The sequence below is a fragment of the Cydia amplana genome, chromosome 6 (assembly GCF_948474715.1).
Source record: "Cydia amplana chromosome 6, ilCydAmpl1.1, whole genome shotgun sequence".
NCBI classification, from domain to species: domain Eukaryota; kingdom Metazoa; phylum Arthropoda; class Insecta; order Lepidoptera; family Tortricidae; genus Cydia; species Cydia amplana.
In genome coordinates this window covers 15,921,815-15,939,085 of record NC_086074.1, presented here as the reverse complement: position 1 = coordinate 15,939,085, position 17,271 = coordinate 15,921,815, and the positions used below count along the sequence as shown (strand labels likewise).

At 33.8% G+C, this 17,271-nt stretch overlaps 1 protein-coding gene across 2 annotated transcripts in view; it reads right to left on the bottom strand.

The window, feature by feature from the left end:
* LOC134648923 (nitric oxide synthase-like protein) overlaps positions 1–17,271 on the bottom strand; it is a 107,734-nt gene that overhangs the window by 18,597 nt on the left and 71,866 nt on the right. The window contains exons 1-3 of one of the 2 annotated variants that reach the window (XM_063503544.1): positions 16,262–16,882; positions 12,207–12,343; positions 11,148–11,310 (exon numbers count right to left, since the gene is read on the bottom strand). In XM_063503544.1, coding sequence (XP_063359614.1) covers positions 11,148–11,310; positions 12,207–12,343; positions 16,262–16,720 — 759 coding nt within the window. In that variant the 5' untranslated portion in view covers positions 16,721–16,882. Of the gene's footprint in view, positions 1–11,147; positions 11,311–12,206; positions 12,344–16,261; positions 16,883–17,271 lie in introns of those variants that run through there. The other variant, XM_063503545.1, reaches the window with a different exon arrangement.

The window sequence follows — 17,271 nt, the reverse complement described above, 5'->3', positions numbered from 1 at the left end:
CCAATTTTCGGTCGAAGTTTACATTTCGGTAATGTACATCATATATTTTTTTTTAGTTTTATCATTCTCTTATTTTAGAAGTTACAGGGGGGGGGACACACATTTTACCACTTTGGAAGTGTCTCTCGTGCAAACTATTCAGTTTAGAAAAAAATGATATTAGAAACCTCAATATCATTTTTGAATACCTATCCATAGATACCCCACACGTATGGGTTTGATGAAAAAAAAAATTTTGAGTTTCAGTTCGAAGTATGGGGAACCCCAAAAATTTATTGTTTTTTTTCTATTTTTGTGTGAAAATCTTAATGCGGTTCACAGAATACATCTACTTACCAAGTTTCAACAGTATAGTTCTTATAGTTTCGGAGAAAAGTGGCTGTGACATACGGACGGACAGACAGACGGACAGACGGACAGACGGACAGACAGACAGACATGACGAATCTATAAGGGTTCCGTTTTTTGCCATTTGGCTACGGAACCCTAAAAAGGAGAGCCAAGTTCAATACAAAAATTATGCTTGGCTGTGGGCTTCGCCGCAAAAAGAATGGAGATCTAAATGAGTGCCAAGTTCGATGCAAAATCCAAATATGTATTTATAGGAAAAAAATAACATTATGAACAAGTATTAAATTCTATTTCTTTGCTTTATTGGATACCTATAACAATTGCTGTTATTTAAAAAAAATGTGAGATCTTAAAGTAGGTTAGATTTGACAAAGTGACATTTGTTGCCCGAATTGAGCTGCAAAAGAGAACTAGTTGAAATCTAAACAACGACGTATATAGTACATATCCTATCGTTCTCTAGTCTAGAACGGATTCTGTTTTCCGAATACCGCGGTTAGTTGCATGTTTACATTGGATTGAATTGCGCCTTTGAAATTATATAGATTGTTCTAAATACATGGTAATACCATGATGCTATCAGCCAAGTCCACTATCTTCGATATGGAAAAGTAATAAAACTAAGATAGCATCTAAACAGCTACTTGTAGTTGTGCTCGTATACTCGAACACAAAAAAAAACTTGTGTTAGATCCGGGTGGAAATTGCGGTAAGAACATAGTTTATTTTGTCACGAAATAATATTGTAACTCGCAGGCAAGCTGCAGATTACGCTATGTTTACAGGGTTCCGCTGAAAATACAACATGGGAAAAGGTTGTACTGATAAGTGAACACATGAACGCAGTAGTTTGATTGTGATTAAAATTTAAAAATATTTATAATATGAAATAATATTTTAGAAGATAAAAGCCAGTTACTTGCAATTTAAGCCAGTTAAAGTTAAAACATAAATTGTACCACTAAATATTGCTTCTTTTTAAGCCTCATGTTCGATTAATGTTTATGGATAATGTTTTAACCGTCAAAAAGTTTTCTTAATAATTTAGGTTAAATAATAATACATACTTATTCAGATTAAAATGAAGTTTAAAAAACGCATTAGATTTGTAAGACCGAAGTGATCTCATAAGAGCTCCATGAACAGTTTTGTGCGCAGCTCTAAAACGAAATACTTTTAGAAAAGACAATTTGGGTTCCGTTTTAGATTTGGCTATCGTAGCCCATTTAGATTTCCTATCCTTTATAATTGTTTTGTTATATACTGCCTAAATTGTTTCTTGTCGGTTTGAACTTGCTCAATTCATAAAGTAAATCATGTTTGATTGACAAGTAAAGTCGTTTAATCTCAATATTTGAAATGTTTTGTTATTACAACTATAGAGGGTTAATCTTCTTAGACAAATATATACTCTGCTCGATTAGACAAACAGAGATAACAAACAGCCTTGATTTAATTACATTTCTAAGTAATACTACTCGAAAGTCATTCATTTTATTGAATTAATCTACCTCAAATGCTTTTTAAAATGCCATTACAGTTTACTCGTATATACGGATATGCTCTATTTAAAAAAATATACGAGTTTTTTTTACGTACCTATTCATTTCGTTACCTAGGTTGTTTATTGCCTGTAATTACAGGCCTGTAATTAGTAGAGAAAAAATTGCTTTATGGACCGTTTATGACAGGTACCAAATGAAATCTACGAAAGTAATGTTGGAAGTATGAATAGGTATTTAAGAGAGGGTACGAAAATTAAATAGTGTAGGTACGTACGAAAAAAAGATCCCATCGATACATTTTCCTGGAACATTTTCCTAGGGTCCTTTCCTAAACCAGCGGTACCCAAATACGAACTACTGGTTAATTGCTCATGTTTTTTTCCCCGTTGCAGTGCGAAATGGGAGTTTTCTCATTACAGTCGGCAAATTCATTTAGTTGCTTTACTCTCGCCACTTAGGAGCCAACCAAGAACAAGGTAAATTGATTTGAGTGTTCTACTTAGCATGGCTGCCTTTTTTTTCCCTCAAAGCTGAAATTAGTTTTTAAATTGCTGGTTTTTATGCAACGTGCGACTTTGAAGCAAATACCTACCTACTTAAGGTGACGGTAGAGGTGGGTAAATTTTCAGATTCTGTCAATTTACCCCATTTCACACACAAGCGCACTTCACGCACACTACCTCACTTTACTGGGACAGGTCATTGACCCATCAAGTTTTTTTAAGATTGCGTTTTGAGTTTAGTGTTAACCACTGACCTCTTTTGAGGAACAGAAACTGTAAAAACGTTCCATTGAAAGAAGAAAGAGAAACAATACATTAAATCTTGCTCTCCTTGTCTGTTCATGTCACACGTGACGTATTTAAATTCTAATTTATACTGGGTCAACCAAATCTTGTCAGTAAATAGGGACAAAAAAAACTATACTCATCCTTTTCTTTTCGGTGCTAGTACTAGTGTAAGACAAAGATAGTATGATTCTCTCTGTCTATGTTTGAAATCAAACAGACCTTTGACACACTATAATTCATTTGATTGTTAACTATTTTCTGCATATTATGGCTTTGTCGAGATACGCGTTTTGTAAAGTTAAACCGAATAAACCCAGATGTCATTAAGTCAGATGTAAAATGTTATTTACTACTCTATACGGTTATTCATAAGGCGAAAAATCAATTCAATTAAAAATTTAAATAAATAAAGTTTCGGCAGGGTGGAAATTTAATTAAGGCCGACAAAATAAAATTTAATAATATATGTCGGCTGATGTACCCCTAAGATCTTTACAGATTTACTTGTACGAGTATCCTATATTCGCTATTTATTTTGCTATTAAATTTATAAAATTAAAATAAATAATTAAATATTATACTGGCATTCCACCGCTATTATTTCAGTGCTGAACTGATTATCTTCGATCGTAGCCTTGATGATGTAGTTGTACTTACACTTACGGCGGTAGGAGCGGCAATGAACCCCGCGCAGCGTAGAACGAGAGGTGCGTTGGGATAAGTGCATATACATATAATTCTTCGTGCGTCTGTCTGTCTGTCCGTCCGTCTGTCACAGTCTATTTTCTCCGAAACTACTGGACCAATTCAGTTGAAATTTGGCACACATATGTAAATTTGGCACACAAATGTAAATTTGTGACCCAAAGATGGACGTGTAACGTAAATAAAATGTATTTTAGAGAATTTGAAATACGGTAGCCATTTTTGGGGGGGGGGGGGTAAATGAAAAAATTAAAAAATATGTTTTTTAAACTATATAGTGTTACATATCAAATAAAAGAGCTCATTGTAAGAATCTCAAAGATATATTTTTTTTATAATTTTAGGATGAATAGTTCAGCAGTTATTCATGAAAATAGGCAAAAAATGATCATTCTCCGCCCACTTTCTCCGAAACAACTGGATCTAAAATTTTGAAAAAAATACACAAAGTAGTTCTTTACCTATATATGTCAGGAAAATCTATAAGAAATGTGCAGTCAAGCGTGAGACGGACTTAATATACGGAACCCTTAGAATGCGAGTCCGACTCGCACTTGTTTTTGTTTAGCTCTTATTAGGTTTAAGGAGTTTTATGAGTGAAAAAAGAAGTTTTTTGTTTTATGTGCCCGCGTTATTGCCGATCGATTGTGTTTTAAACGATAATTAGACAAAAAAACTTGTTTTTCACCCAACGAATATAGATCCCCATGACACATCTTCCAAGTCGCCTTTGGATAGGCTTAATTTTAAAAATAATTGAAATAATGTTCTATATCATTCATACTTGCAAAAAAAGACTAAAAATAATTTACGTGACCAATGCTTATTATTAGTAAATATCTTACAATTTAATATCTGATATATCACACGATACAAAAAAATGGCCGCAAAGTTAAAAGTTTATTTATTTACGTTACTAGTCCATCTTTGGATCACCGACTCTTTGTCATATGTGAAAAATGTGTACCAAATTTCAATTGAATTAGTCTATTAGGGGCAGACACACGAGTGATCTTAAAAGGGATTTTTTTCTTGAATGATTTGTATGTACTTACCCCAACGCACCTCACGTTCCACGCGGCGCAGCGTAATCAGTAAGTACCTAATAATTAGTGCCCGACCGAAACACAAATTTCTGTATATATAAATATTGTTGTCCTACTTGCTCGCCAACTTTTGGTCTTTGTCACATAGTTTAGTTTCATAATACGAAGTACTATTTCGTATGTTTCGGCCAGGCCGAAAGATTCGGCCGTTTTTTGGCCGAAACCGAAACTACGGCCGAAACATGATTTTATGGCCGAAACCGAAACCGAATCTTCGGTCGGACACTACGAATAATCACAATGGTCTTAAGTACCACAGACCCTACTGTCGCTTAAGTCCTTTATGCCAATCTCTGCCTATTAGAACTTATAAAAAAAAAAGAAACCGAGTAATTATATCCAACTACCGAACCTGCTTACAAATTTTCTCGAGATATTTGAGAAATGTGATATGCAAAGGAGAACATTCGAACAAACGAAAGTATTTTTGCCCAAGCTGAAACGGAGACCTTCGCCTACGCTCGGTCAGTGATGGTTTAGGTACAGTCAGCTGCAGGTCACCCCTGCATAGAAGATTGTATGCAGGGGTGGTACCTTTTCTCTGCAGCTGACTGTACACCTATAAAAAATTGTTGTACTTGCTGCAATTTTATACCGGTACCGTACTTTATATTTCAACAGGTATAGTACCTTCAAAACGAAGCGGTATTGATAAATAATAACGGTACCGTACCGCCTATAAATAATAATAATAATTCAGCCTATATACAGGGTGGTCCAAACCTTGACGTCCAAAAATTTTTTTTTAGATTCCTCACGTCGTGGGCTATCAGAATATACCCCATGTATGTTAGCCGATTTTTCGTAGTTATCGAGTTATGATTTTTTTTTACTTTTAACTTTTCATATGAAATTCCGGGGTTCCCATACAGAGTGGCTAAAAAATAACTGCATTTCCGTTGCCAGGGAGGTTTTGGGATTATACTGAGCAACTTTTACAATGGGGCCAACCCCGAAACCGCGAAAAAAAATTACCCTTCCATAGAAAATGGACTAGCCAAAATGTATAAAAAGCCAATTTTTTTTTCGCGGTTTCGGGGTTGGTCCCATAATAAAAGTTGCTCAGTATAATCCCAACACCTCCCTGGCAACGGAATGCAGTTATTTTTCAGCCACTCTGTATGGGAACCCCGGAATTTCATAGGAATAAGAATAAGAATAGAATAAGAATAAGAATTGTTTATTGCCACATACATGAACATAAAATAGAGTTAGAATTACTTACATAATAAAATAAAACAGTTGTTATCATATACAAAACAAAAGTGAGAAGATCTTTGTATTAGGCACAGGGTTCCAGTCTCAGCGTGTGCCGGGCCTAGGTGCCCGGCGCTGGTTTTCAGACCGGTCCCAGACTAAGGACGGTCGGAGAATATTAAAAAGCTTAAAGCTAAAAATCATAAGGAAAAGTTAAAAGCTTAAAAAATCATAACTTGAAAACTACGAAAAATCGGCTAACATACATATGGGGTACATTATGATAGCCCACGATTTTTGGACGTCACGGTTTGGACCACCCTGTATAGACAATAATCTCAACGCTAGCCCAATGCGGATTGGGGACTTCACACACAGCTTTGAATTTCTTCGCAAATGTATGCACTACGAGTATGCAGGTTTCCTCACGATGTTTCCTCCTTCACCGAAAAGCTAGTGGTAAATGGGGCATTTCATATGAAGCGGACAGGAAAAAAAAAGTGAGGTTCCCGAATTTGTTTATATTTGGTTTAGTTCTTCTTCTAGTAGGTATAAAACCGGACGCCAAATATTTTTTATATATGACGTTTATTTTAAAAATTATGAGCTTTTCAAAAATTACCGTAATTGAAATTCCGATTTTTTTAAACTCGAATATCGAATAATTTAAATATATAACTTATTATTAAACCAAGCGTTTTGTATAGAATTATTAATGATCTTTTCAGCGAAGAAATCAATTTTGAAAAATAAATAAAAAATAATGGTTAAAACCGGAAGTAAACTTTTCGAAACTATTTTTCGAAAACTTTGACCAGTTTTTTTTAATTTATTTTTATCTCAAAATATAGCTCTAAGTATGTACAAAATACACTAGAAGTTGCAGAATGGGATCTCCATTGGTTAAGACAATAGGTCAATAAATGTACATACATGTCGCCCTGAGTGCGACGTACCGTACTGGTATACATGTCGCAGGGAAATGATCAAAACAGAGATTTGAACAAATCTCTAAGGAATATGATCAAATCACGCAGGATGTTAAAATGGCGAATCCATATCATCGTTTCCCTAGAAAAATTCAGTCATTTGACCAAATAACTGACTCTGTTTAGTGAAAAGACAAAATCGGCCAATAAACGCGAAACGCTTTTTCATTTCACTAGATTTGTTTAGGAATTTGACAAAATCCCTAACCACGACAGTAAGTTGACGAAACGAACTTAAAAAGTCAACTGGTTTTATCATTTCGCTAAACAAGTTTAGTGAAATGAGAAAGTCTCAACTGGAAGATGGTATATGGTGATTTGATTAAATCTCTGAACGGCGGTTTAGTGAAATGACGAAAGCAAGTACAGAATACAACAGTTTACTCTACAGTTAAGCGATTTGATCAAAGCTCTGACTAGATTAAGTGAAAATTTTTGAAAATATCGGCTGAAAAAATGAAAGAGACTTCTCTGCACAAATTTAAAGAGTTGCTAATCAAATCAAGCGTGTTGATGGACGTCCCTAAGGTAGACAGAGGTTCATTAGATGGAAGTAATGTACCGGGGATTGTTTTAAATAGGTATTTAAAATTATCCGTACCAAATCGGTACATCTGTCGGCATCATAATTTCAAACATTTTCACTTAATCTAGTCAGAGATTTGATCAAATCGCTTAACTGTAAAGTAAACTGTTGTATTCTGTACTTGCTTTCGTTATTTCACTAAACCGTTCAGAGATTTAATCAAATCACCATATACCATCTTCCAGTTGAGACTTTATCATTTCACTAAACCTGTTTAGCGAAATGATAAAACTAGTTGACTTTTTAAGTTCGTTTCGTCAACTTACTGTCGTGGTTAGGGATTTTGTCAAATTCCTAAACAAATCTAGTGAAATGAAAAAGCGTTTCGCGTTTATTGGCCGATTTTGTCTTTTCACTAAACAGAGTCAGTGATTTGGTCAAATGACTGAATTTTTCTAGGGAAATGATGATATGGATTCGCCATTTTAACATCCTGCGTGATTTGATCAAATCTCTGTTTTGATAATTTCCCTGCGACATACAGACATATAGCAGCTGTTTTACTTATAAGAACATGTATTCAGTAAGACTGCTGGTAAATTCTAATCATAACATAATGAAATAAGAAAGTCAACAATTCTAACCAGTTTATTTCATAATTTTTATTATTTTACAATAAGAATTATAAGCTAAACAGCTGCTATATGTATGTATACCAGTACGGTACGTCGCACTCAGGGCGACATGTATGTACATTTATTGACCTATTGTCTTAACTAATAGAGATCCCATTCTGCAACTTCTAGTGTATTTTGTACATACTTAGGGCTATATTTTGAGATAAAAATAAATAAAAAAAAACTGGTCAAAGTTTTCGAAAAATGGTTTCGAAAAGTTTACTTCCGGTTTTAACCATTATTTTTTATTTATTTTTCAAAATTGATTTCTTCGCTGAAAAGATCATTAAAAATTCTATACAAAACGCTTGGTTTAATATTAAGTTATATATTTAAATTATTCGATATTCGAGTTTAAAAAAATCGGAATTTCAATTACGGTAATTTTTGAAAAGCTCATAATTTTTAAAATAAACGTCATATATAAAAAATATTTGGCGTCCGGTTTTATACCTACTAGAAGAAGAACTAAACCAAATATAAACAAATTCGGGAACCTCACTTTTTTTTTCCTGTCCGCTTCATATGAAATGCCCCAAATATCAAATGATATTTCGTACATAAGTTCCGAAAAACTCATTGGTACGAGCCAGGATACCAATGAGTTTTTCCTTACCGCTTATACCGTAAAGAAATAATGCAGTCTCTGCTTTGCACGATTATTGTGTGGACATAATTCTTATAATCACCGAAACATACATACCTCTACGCACAGAATGTCATTGAAATAAAACATTGTTTTTTATAGTAAATTAATATAACATTCGATTTATACACATAACAATAAGCAGGCCAGGCCGCAGCGATATTGGCCTGTAAGCTTCATCTCGGTCTCCAAATCCGCAAAACTCGCTGGTACTAAATGCTGGTCTTGCCGTTATTAATTATCTTGATTCTTGAAGATTATCAGAACAGCACGTTACGTAATCGCATACATAGACGGAACGAACGTCAACAAAGTAGGTGTAGACACTGCAAGTCTTTAGGTATTAAACGAATTACGCTTCGTATTAATAGATGAGTAATATTTAAATGAACATATAATATTCTCTAACATAAATACAAGATTACAATTAATTGACATCCAAAGTCATTGACGTACAGAAGTCATATACATTTTTATAATGACGCAAAATTGATACCAGCATAATGAAAATCAATCCCAATCAGTAAAACGAGTCTTTAAACTTTTTTCATTTTAAGCGGGTTTTGAAGGAACAAGTTACTTAAATTCGATTGTAATCGTATTGTTTTAGGATAATTTACTGCTGTTTTCGACCGTTACGACCCGTAAATAACAACAACTCACATTTAAAATTTGACTGGAGCTCGACGTGATTATATTTATTTACCCTATTTTATGAAATACAATTTATCTACTGGTATACATTTTCGTATGCGTATATGATGAAATGTCTTTATTAATGTCAAAAACGAGCTATGACGATGTACACGTCTGCTTCGATGCAAGGCCAACGGCCATCTGACTCGAAGAAGAGTTTTGAGTGATGTCGTCAATGTATGGAAATTATACGAAAGTTTACATTTGGGATTGAATTTCTGTGTTGTATTTGTGAGTAAAAATATAAGTAGATAACAATCTGGTAGTTTAGTTATCTAGCCTTCAAAATCCCACAACAACTCAATTACTGTCAAAGACAAAACTGTAATGCGTCTTGCTCAAACGGAACTCCATATTTTGATTTTTGGACACTTTTAGTGTCGATTTGTAGAGAATTACAGGAAATAAAAAAAAATATGGCGTGAAGAGCCGGTACACGGCTTCTTCGTGAACAGATTGGCGTATAATTTAATGCAGTTATTAATCATTCATTGAACAAATTGATTGCACAAAGTGAGGTCTAAATCGAAAACGTCATATACCGTCCCCTTAAGGAAATTATAATTTACCATTTAGTGAAATTTCCATAAATATTTTAAAAGTTTAATAAAAAAAATTGAAATTTAATTGGTTACCGATTAAGATACTTCAACTTCAACATTTATTTAGCAAATAGGCCACAAGGGCACTTTTACACGTCTGCAACATGTAATTTACATTCAAACAAAAAAAAAAAATACACCAACAATTATCAAATACAACTAACCGCAACTACCAAATCAATCTAACGTATTACAATTACTTAGAGATGTATAAGGTCTCTTAATGTCGAATTACATAAATACAACTATAATAATATTATTTAAAAAAAAAACAGATACATAGAAAAAGATAAAATCTAAACGTATTTAGAGGTTCGGTAGGAGGCATTCGGTTTTAAATCCATTGTTCTGCTAGTTTTTTTTCTTTTTCATCAAATAGGTACACTCCGGTACAGTGCAATACTTAAACTCATTGTCTCTTGCTCAGGCTACAGGTATCCACTCAGTGTACCGCTTAATTTTCATAAAAAAAATGTCATAAGAGCTCTACGTGTCGGTTTCGGCTCCGCTTACTCCTCCTAAATATCCCGGATACTATTAGTATCTCATTTATTTACGGAAAGGATATAAAATAACATTAAAATTAATATTAGTAAGTAATCAATTATTACTTATTTATTACAATTATTACTAATAATTGTTATTTAGTCCTTATTATTTTGCAATAACAAGGATAATAGGAGGATGCAATTAACTAATTACACTAAGGATATTCTTTCAGATGCCTGCATCTTGACATTGGACTAAATGAATCGTTCAAATGTTTTGCGTGCATTTTCCTCCATTTGCATTTATGAACAATACAATTTAATTAAGTACTAATTGCTTGCAAATATTTTTTAAAAGAGACAAGTATTTATATTTTGTTATGAAAGTATGAAAAATTTATTGAAACTGGCATTAGATACTAGTTTTTTTCACGAGTTATCAAATGTATGGGAGCAGTAAGCGGTTGTATAAATTAAACAAATAAGTAGGTAATTAAAATTACCATTCGTGCATTGAAAACCACTTCATGTTTTTAAAAGTGTGTGGTTTCGAAACATTTCCACACAGATAAACGTATTTAGCCACTGCATCTGCTTACTTTCTTTCAGACGACTTTCCAAGTAAAAGTACATGCTTGTAGGCTGGGAATACTTACAAAGATAGTCAATATAACATACCTGTAGTTTAGCTCACTGTATAGTCTTTGCACTGGCTGGCATTCCTTCAGGCCAGGTTGCAACCAAACACCATCAGCATCACCAACTAGTTGGTGGTCAGCTGGTGGTTCCGGTCTTGACTACCTCCTGCTGTACCACAATCCAATGCTCTTAGCAGATTGCCTTAGTTAAAAACAGTTAATATACATACCTGTAGTTTAGACCACTGTATCCTGCCTATGCACCGACTAGCGTTCCTCCAGGCGAGCTTGCAGCCGAACACCAACTCGGTGGTGGTCAACTGGTAGGTGCCGGTCTTCGCTACCTCCTCCTGGACTGCGTTCCAGCGCGCTTCGTGGGCTGCGGTGTTTGCCCTGTATGAAACAAATACATGAGTGTATCGCACATAAAAATATAAAGTAGGAAAGAACTGATCAATACCTATGGTTTGAATCGGGACTGAATCGCTCAGTTTCAGTTTTTAAAATTATGAGGGAAAATTGTGTTCGTTTAAATCAACTTATGGTATGGAAGCTTAAGTATAATTATTTATTTCCTTTTAAAGTAACATTTATAACTTAGCAACAGCAGATAAAAAAACTATGACACTAATACATCTCAAATGTATGGTGAGCAGTATGGTGAGAACTTTAAATATCAATGTGTAATAAAAGTCAAATAAATAAATAGGTACAGTCAGCAGCAGAAGTTGCTAAGCGGTCGAGATGTTCAAAATTACCTTGACGCGCTCTTATTCTCTTAAAAATAAAGTTGCGTCAAGATCATTTTGAACACCTAGCAACTATTGCTGCTGACTGTATCTACAGTTAACCATCCCTAATTCTATACCTATATTCTATGAGAAACCATCTGTTTATATTCTTTTACCAGGCTAATATATGGAAAACGAGTTCAAATTGTTAAATACAAATACAAGCACTGGTGTCTAAGCGATAAAGGCATGCGGCTTCAAAATAGGAGGTCTTGGGTTCAAAGTTCGAATATTATGAATGAGTTTCTTTTCTTATTATTTTCTCTTCATCAAAAGAAAACACTGGGAGAAAGTAAACACCGTTCTGATCCCAATAAAGCTTTGTTTCCTTTCTGATTAAGTGACATTTTCTTTCGAAGTAACCAGTGCTTGCGCTTTTTAGGGTGCTAAAAGCGGCCCCGGTCTCTTATAATTCAACCGGGAAAGCACTATAATAAAGGGGAGGATAAATTGTAAATTGTGTGCAGGTAATATAAATAGCAAGTCGTTGAAAATTACCTTCTGATGGAAGCAAAGTATTGGCCAAAGAAGTCCTTGGCGTCGTTGAGCACTTCCTCCGGTACTCTTGGCACATCCCCGCGGCCAGGGATGGCCATAACGCTGCCCAGACATGACTTCTCGTTACATAGCGTTGTCTGTAACAACGTATATTATATTATATTGAATTGTACTCAATATATTCAGGTTTAAATTGTATTCAATAAATATTTCAAAACTGCCTGCACGCAATTCAAGAACAAAGTTTTACAGTAAAGGAAAAATGCAGTAGGTAAATTGCTAACTTATTAAGATGACTGGGTGCTGGGTCAGCGGATATGAAAGCCTTCATGGGGGCTCTGTCAATACCACTGGCGAAACTTCTGGACGAGGTATAATTTTTATAACTTAGATAGTGATCATTTTAAGTAAGTATATCCATAGGTTATTCTATTTTAGTGTTTTTTAGACTGTTCGCTTTAATTTTATTTACATGTATTAAAGTACCTAGTATTAAATGTTTAAACAAAACATTTTTTTAAGTAGTCGTATTTAATGTTTATTTCATTTTGACTTAATTATTCCTTTATTTTAATTATTTAGTTGTATTGTGTTCAATAAAAGCACTTTTACCACTTATTAAGATGGATACGTATGGATTTAATATGCAATATCGCCGCTATTTTCTTTCGTTCGTTCTTTAAATGCATTATTTTCATACCGATATTTTAACCAATATTTGCCGTAGCATGTTAGCATTACGGAAACGAATGTTAAAGACTCACAGAAATATTTCACTAATATTCCGGCTCTCGTCTGTCGTTTTCACAGAAGTTCACTTATCAAAGCTTTGACTTTGAGCAAGCGGATAGGTATCTATTCAAATATATTTTACCTAGAGCAAGATTGAGCTTGCAGCGATTGAGCATATAAATATCAGGTAGGCATGTAAGCTAAACCATAGTAAGGCAAATACAGAAACCCTGCGAGTGATTGAAATCTATTCAAAATTTAATCAATAAACATAACAAACGTCGATTACGTTCCGGTTCTTAATTCAATTTCATGGATGATATTGTTGGAATAGTTCACCTGTTACTAATATTGTTATATTATAATATAAATTTTCATGTTTGTTGCTTGCCTGTTTGAAGTCTGACAATAAAGCGCTGTTTGGTAAAAACTTTTTGAATTGTTTGTGTCGTATTGTTTTCAAAAATTAAAATAGTAACAACTCTGACAAAAACACCTAAAAAATATGTATCCAGTATCCAGTAATGCATATAATATAAATATTTAGTTTTCTTACTCATACATTCATAGTTTTATAAACGTATTCGAAGCAAATTTCTGAGAACAATTTATACAAAAATTGACTATGCGTTCAGCGTTTGTGGTAGAGTTTTATTCAGAATCCATTTTGAATGTTAAATGCAATTCCATTTATATGGTAAAATAATGTAGTACATGAATACTATTACTTCATACAGTTATTATAGTTGAGAGACGTAAACCAATAACGCTGGTAACCTATACTATATTTTACTTGAAAGAAAATATGTAGAGAAGAGGTCTAAAACTGGACGCACTTCCATAGTTATTTTGCAAGTACCTACAAGAATACTAAAGAGATGTTGTGTTTTACAAATACGATACATATCAAAGAGACTACGACTACGCCAAGTTTTGTATATTAGTATGTATCATATTTAGTAAATTATCATATTTAGTAAATGTAAATACGCCTCCTGCGAATCTTGCACAACTAAAACGGCCTACCAATATTATCAGAATAAAAACAATTACTGTAATTTTCGTTAATTATCTCTTATTCTGTCCAGTAAATTATGGTAAAAGGAATTAATTACATATGCTAACTATCAATAAATAATTAAATTAAATATATGTTTTCGTGAGCCAAATGTAAAACATCGTAACTTCGCAAAGACGGATGGTTAAAATGTAGGTATCTAATACCTAATGGATATTTAGGATATTTGAAACACGTTTGGGAAAGATATATAGAAAATATACAACCGGTGAGCCAGTTGACTTCGGATATAAAATCAGAGAGATTTATGAATTATGGTCTACAATTAAACTAAGTAATAAAAATAAAGTTAATACGTATAAAAGGAAAAAGTAAACGAGGCGAATCCAACATCCACCCCGTTAACTTATAGCATGTGACATTTTCAGAGTATTGAAATCTATCGCAAATGGGCGTTTTCTAAAATAAATATTGAAAACCCGATTCTCCCAGATCCTGGTGTTTTTGGGTTCTTTCAACTCAGAATCACTAGCATATTCAATCCTGATGATAAAAAAAATTGTCCCAAAATTTTGTATGAAAATTGTACATTCCACTACGTCACGTTACATACAAATGAAAAAATTTCTCATAAAAACGTGACGTAATGGAATAGACATTTTGGGACATCTTTTTTTAATGGTAGGATGGAGAGTGCTGTCGATTCTGAGTAGAATGAGCCCAAGAATGTGCAGATTTGAAAGAATCGGGTTTTCGATATTTATTTTAGAAAAAGCCCAAATAGCAAAAAAAAATTCAACCATTAAATCATGCGGCGACATTCGATTTCCTATATTGTGTTATCGCCTACGCCTACCCAACAAACTTGGTTCGAGATTCATTCCCGCTCAGTTCGAAACCGCCTTAGGCTTCGCAATGTATCTTTCCAAATGCAATAGTTAGGAGTTGTGCCGCATCTATTGGCGTGAAATGCTGTCGGTTTTATTAGAGCAATACGAAATATTTTAAGTTTCTGAATATTAAGTACGAGATAAATTATATTTTCAGAATATTTAATGAAAATTATTCATCGTGAGGTCAGGCTTCATTTATAAAATAAAATAAAATTTAACATTAGTGAGACTTTGTTTTGTAGGTACCAAAACGTGTAATTTTTTTCCTATACTTATTTCTAAATGATTAAGTACAAAAACCATCATAGTTGTAGCTCTTGTAATCTTGTGTTTGTATAGACAATAGGTTCCTGCGTTGCTTGGTTGTGGGAGTAAATATTGACGTTTGGAACACACAGATCGGTGGGGTAATAAAATCAGAGACACCGTCATGCTTGTTGAATATAATCAGTGTAACGTACGTTCCTCACATAAACATAATATATACAATAATAGGGACTGGAAACGCTAATAAAATAATGTATTATCTTCGGCCATAACGGTAGGTATGAGTACCTATAAGGTACTTAAACATGTAGAAATTCAGGTATAGGTAGAATTTTCTCAAAATTGCTCTACGCAACGATTATGGACAAATCATCCTACAAAGTTCGGTGTTCATAATTACCAGTTTACCCTTTCATCGAAAGTAACCGTATGTCTACAATTTCGTAGGACACAGTAAATGAGCAATATTTAAGATAACATGAATATTTAGCTTAAAACGCTTTAATTGGCAAAGTTGAAATGAGTTCCATAATGTCGGTGGTTATGTTATCTCAGACCGAACGCTGCTCATGCTGTCGTATCTAGAAATCTAAGCTCTCGTATGTTTAAATATTTGTTTTACTTAGTAAGTAGTGTTATTGCTTTTGTTAGGTAAATATTATAGTCAATTTAACAAAACTTATGTTAATACGGATTTTAATGTTTAAGTGACGTACTTGTGGTAGTGTTATATTTCTTGTAATAATTTTATCATACGACCGAATGACATTTGAAGGAATAAGTGAATCTTAGAAATAATGAAATGCATGTTTCAAATCGCATTCAAGACATTAAAGAATAAGTTTTTCAATTGAAACATTTTTGGCAGCCGAAAAAAAACAGTGGAATAAGATACTAGTAAAAGACAATTGCAAAAATGCAGAAGCTCAGAGTAAGTTAATATATTTTAGACTAGAATACCAAAGAATAATAACAATAACTGTTATTACTATGTTTCGTACCAATAAGAATAATATTCTACCTTCTGATGAAATCTACTAAGTGAACTGATATTGAAGTAATGTATGGATTTTTTTTAAATAATCTGATGTTTACTAACTTAATGCGGATACATTGTTTTTTTTCTAATCCAGATTTTTACTTACCGCCATAGGGCAACCACTGTCATACAGGCGGTCGTAAAGATAGTCGTGAGTTTCCAAATTCTTTAGCACTTTCGGTTTTACAACTTTACGAGGCGTCATCTTAGTTGCCTGTTTAGTCACTACTGTTCCATTTAGATCATCCTTCACGCCGTTTTGTTCTTTCAAAACTACATCGCCATCCGTGTGGTCAATGGGACAGGTTTTCTCAACGCTAATATGAACAATCCCATCCATTTCACCGTCATTTGCGTCTCCATTAACCTTAACACCATTTTCAACTTTAGCGCCATTAAACACTTCATTAATAATTAGCTTGGTATGATCTACGGGACATTTTTCAAGGGAAAGCTCTTTTTGAGCAATCAGAGCACTGATTAGAGTCTCGCCGTGGACGGAAGAAATTTCGTCCAAAGGGTTGTTAATGATGGCATCAGCATTGGAAATGACACCGGGCGCCATTTTCAGCTAGGAAAGTATTAGTAGGAAAGTTAGTAGAATAGTTAGTAATAATAAACGGTTGGACAGTACGCAAGGTGCATAGACGCGGGTACACTGTGCTCGGATAGGTGATATTCGACGTATTTATAAGAGTGTTCAGTTATCTTGCGGACTTCCAGGTCTGTTTGCATACTGTGGTGTGACAGTGACAAAGATCTTCTGAGTTAGCGGTGCGTGCTCAGGGTGATTCACATTTTGGCGATTGCAGCGATTGTACGTATTGATTGCTTAGAATTCGTAAATGAGTGAGTTACGTCATAAACATAAATGTCAAATCATACGTTAAATATCTACATAAAGCAACGATAAAATATGTAGGTAAGGACCTACTTGACATCATGTAAAATTGAAAAATTAAAAAAAATACTAAATGTAAATATTTTCTAGATTGCTTTATTAGGATTAGCTATGAGGATATTAGGTATAATTTGAGGTATATTTTCCAAAAAATATTAAACGGTATTGTATCTGGAGAAGCCCAAACTTGTTATAATTAATTATAATAAAAATAA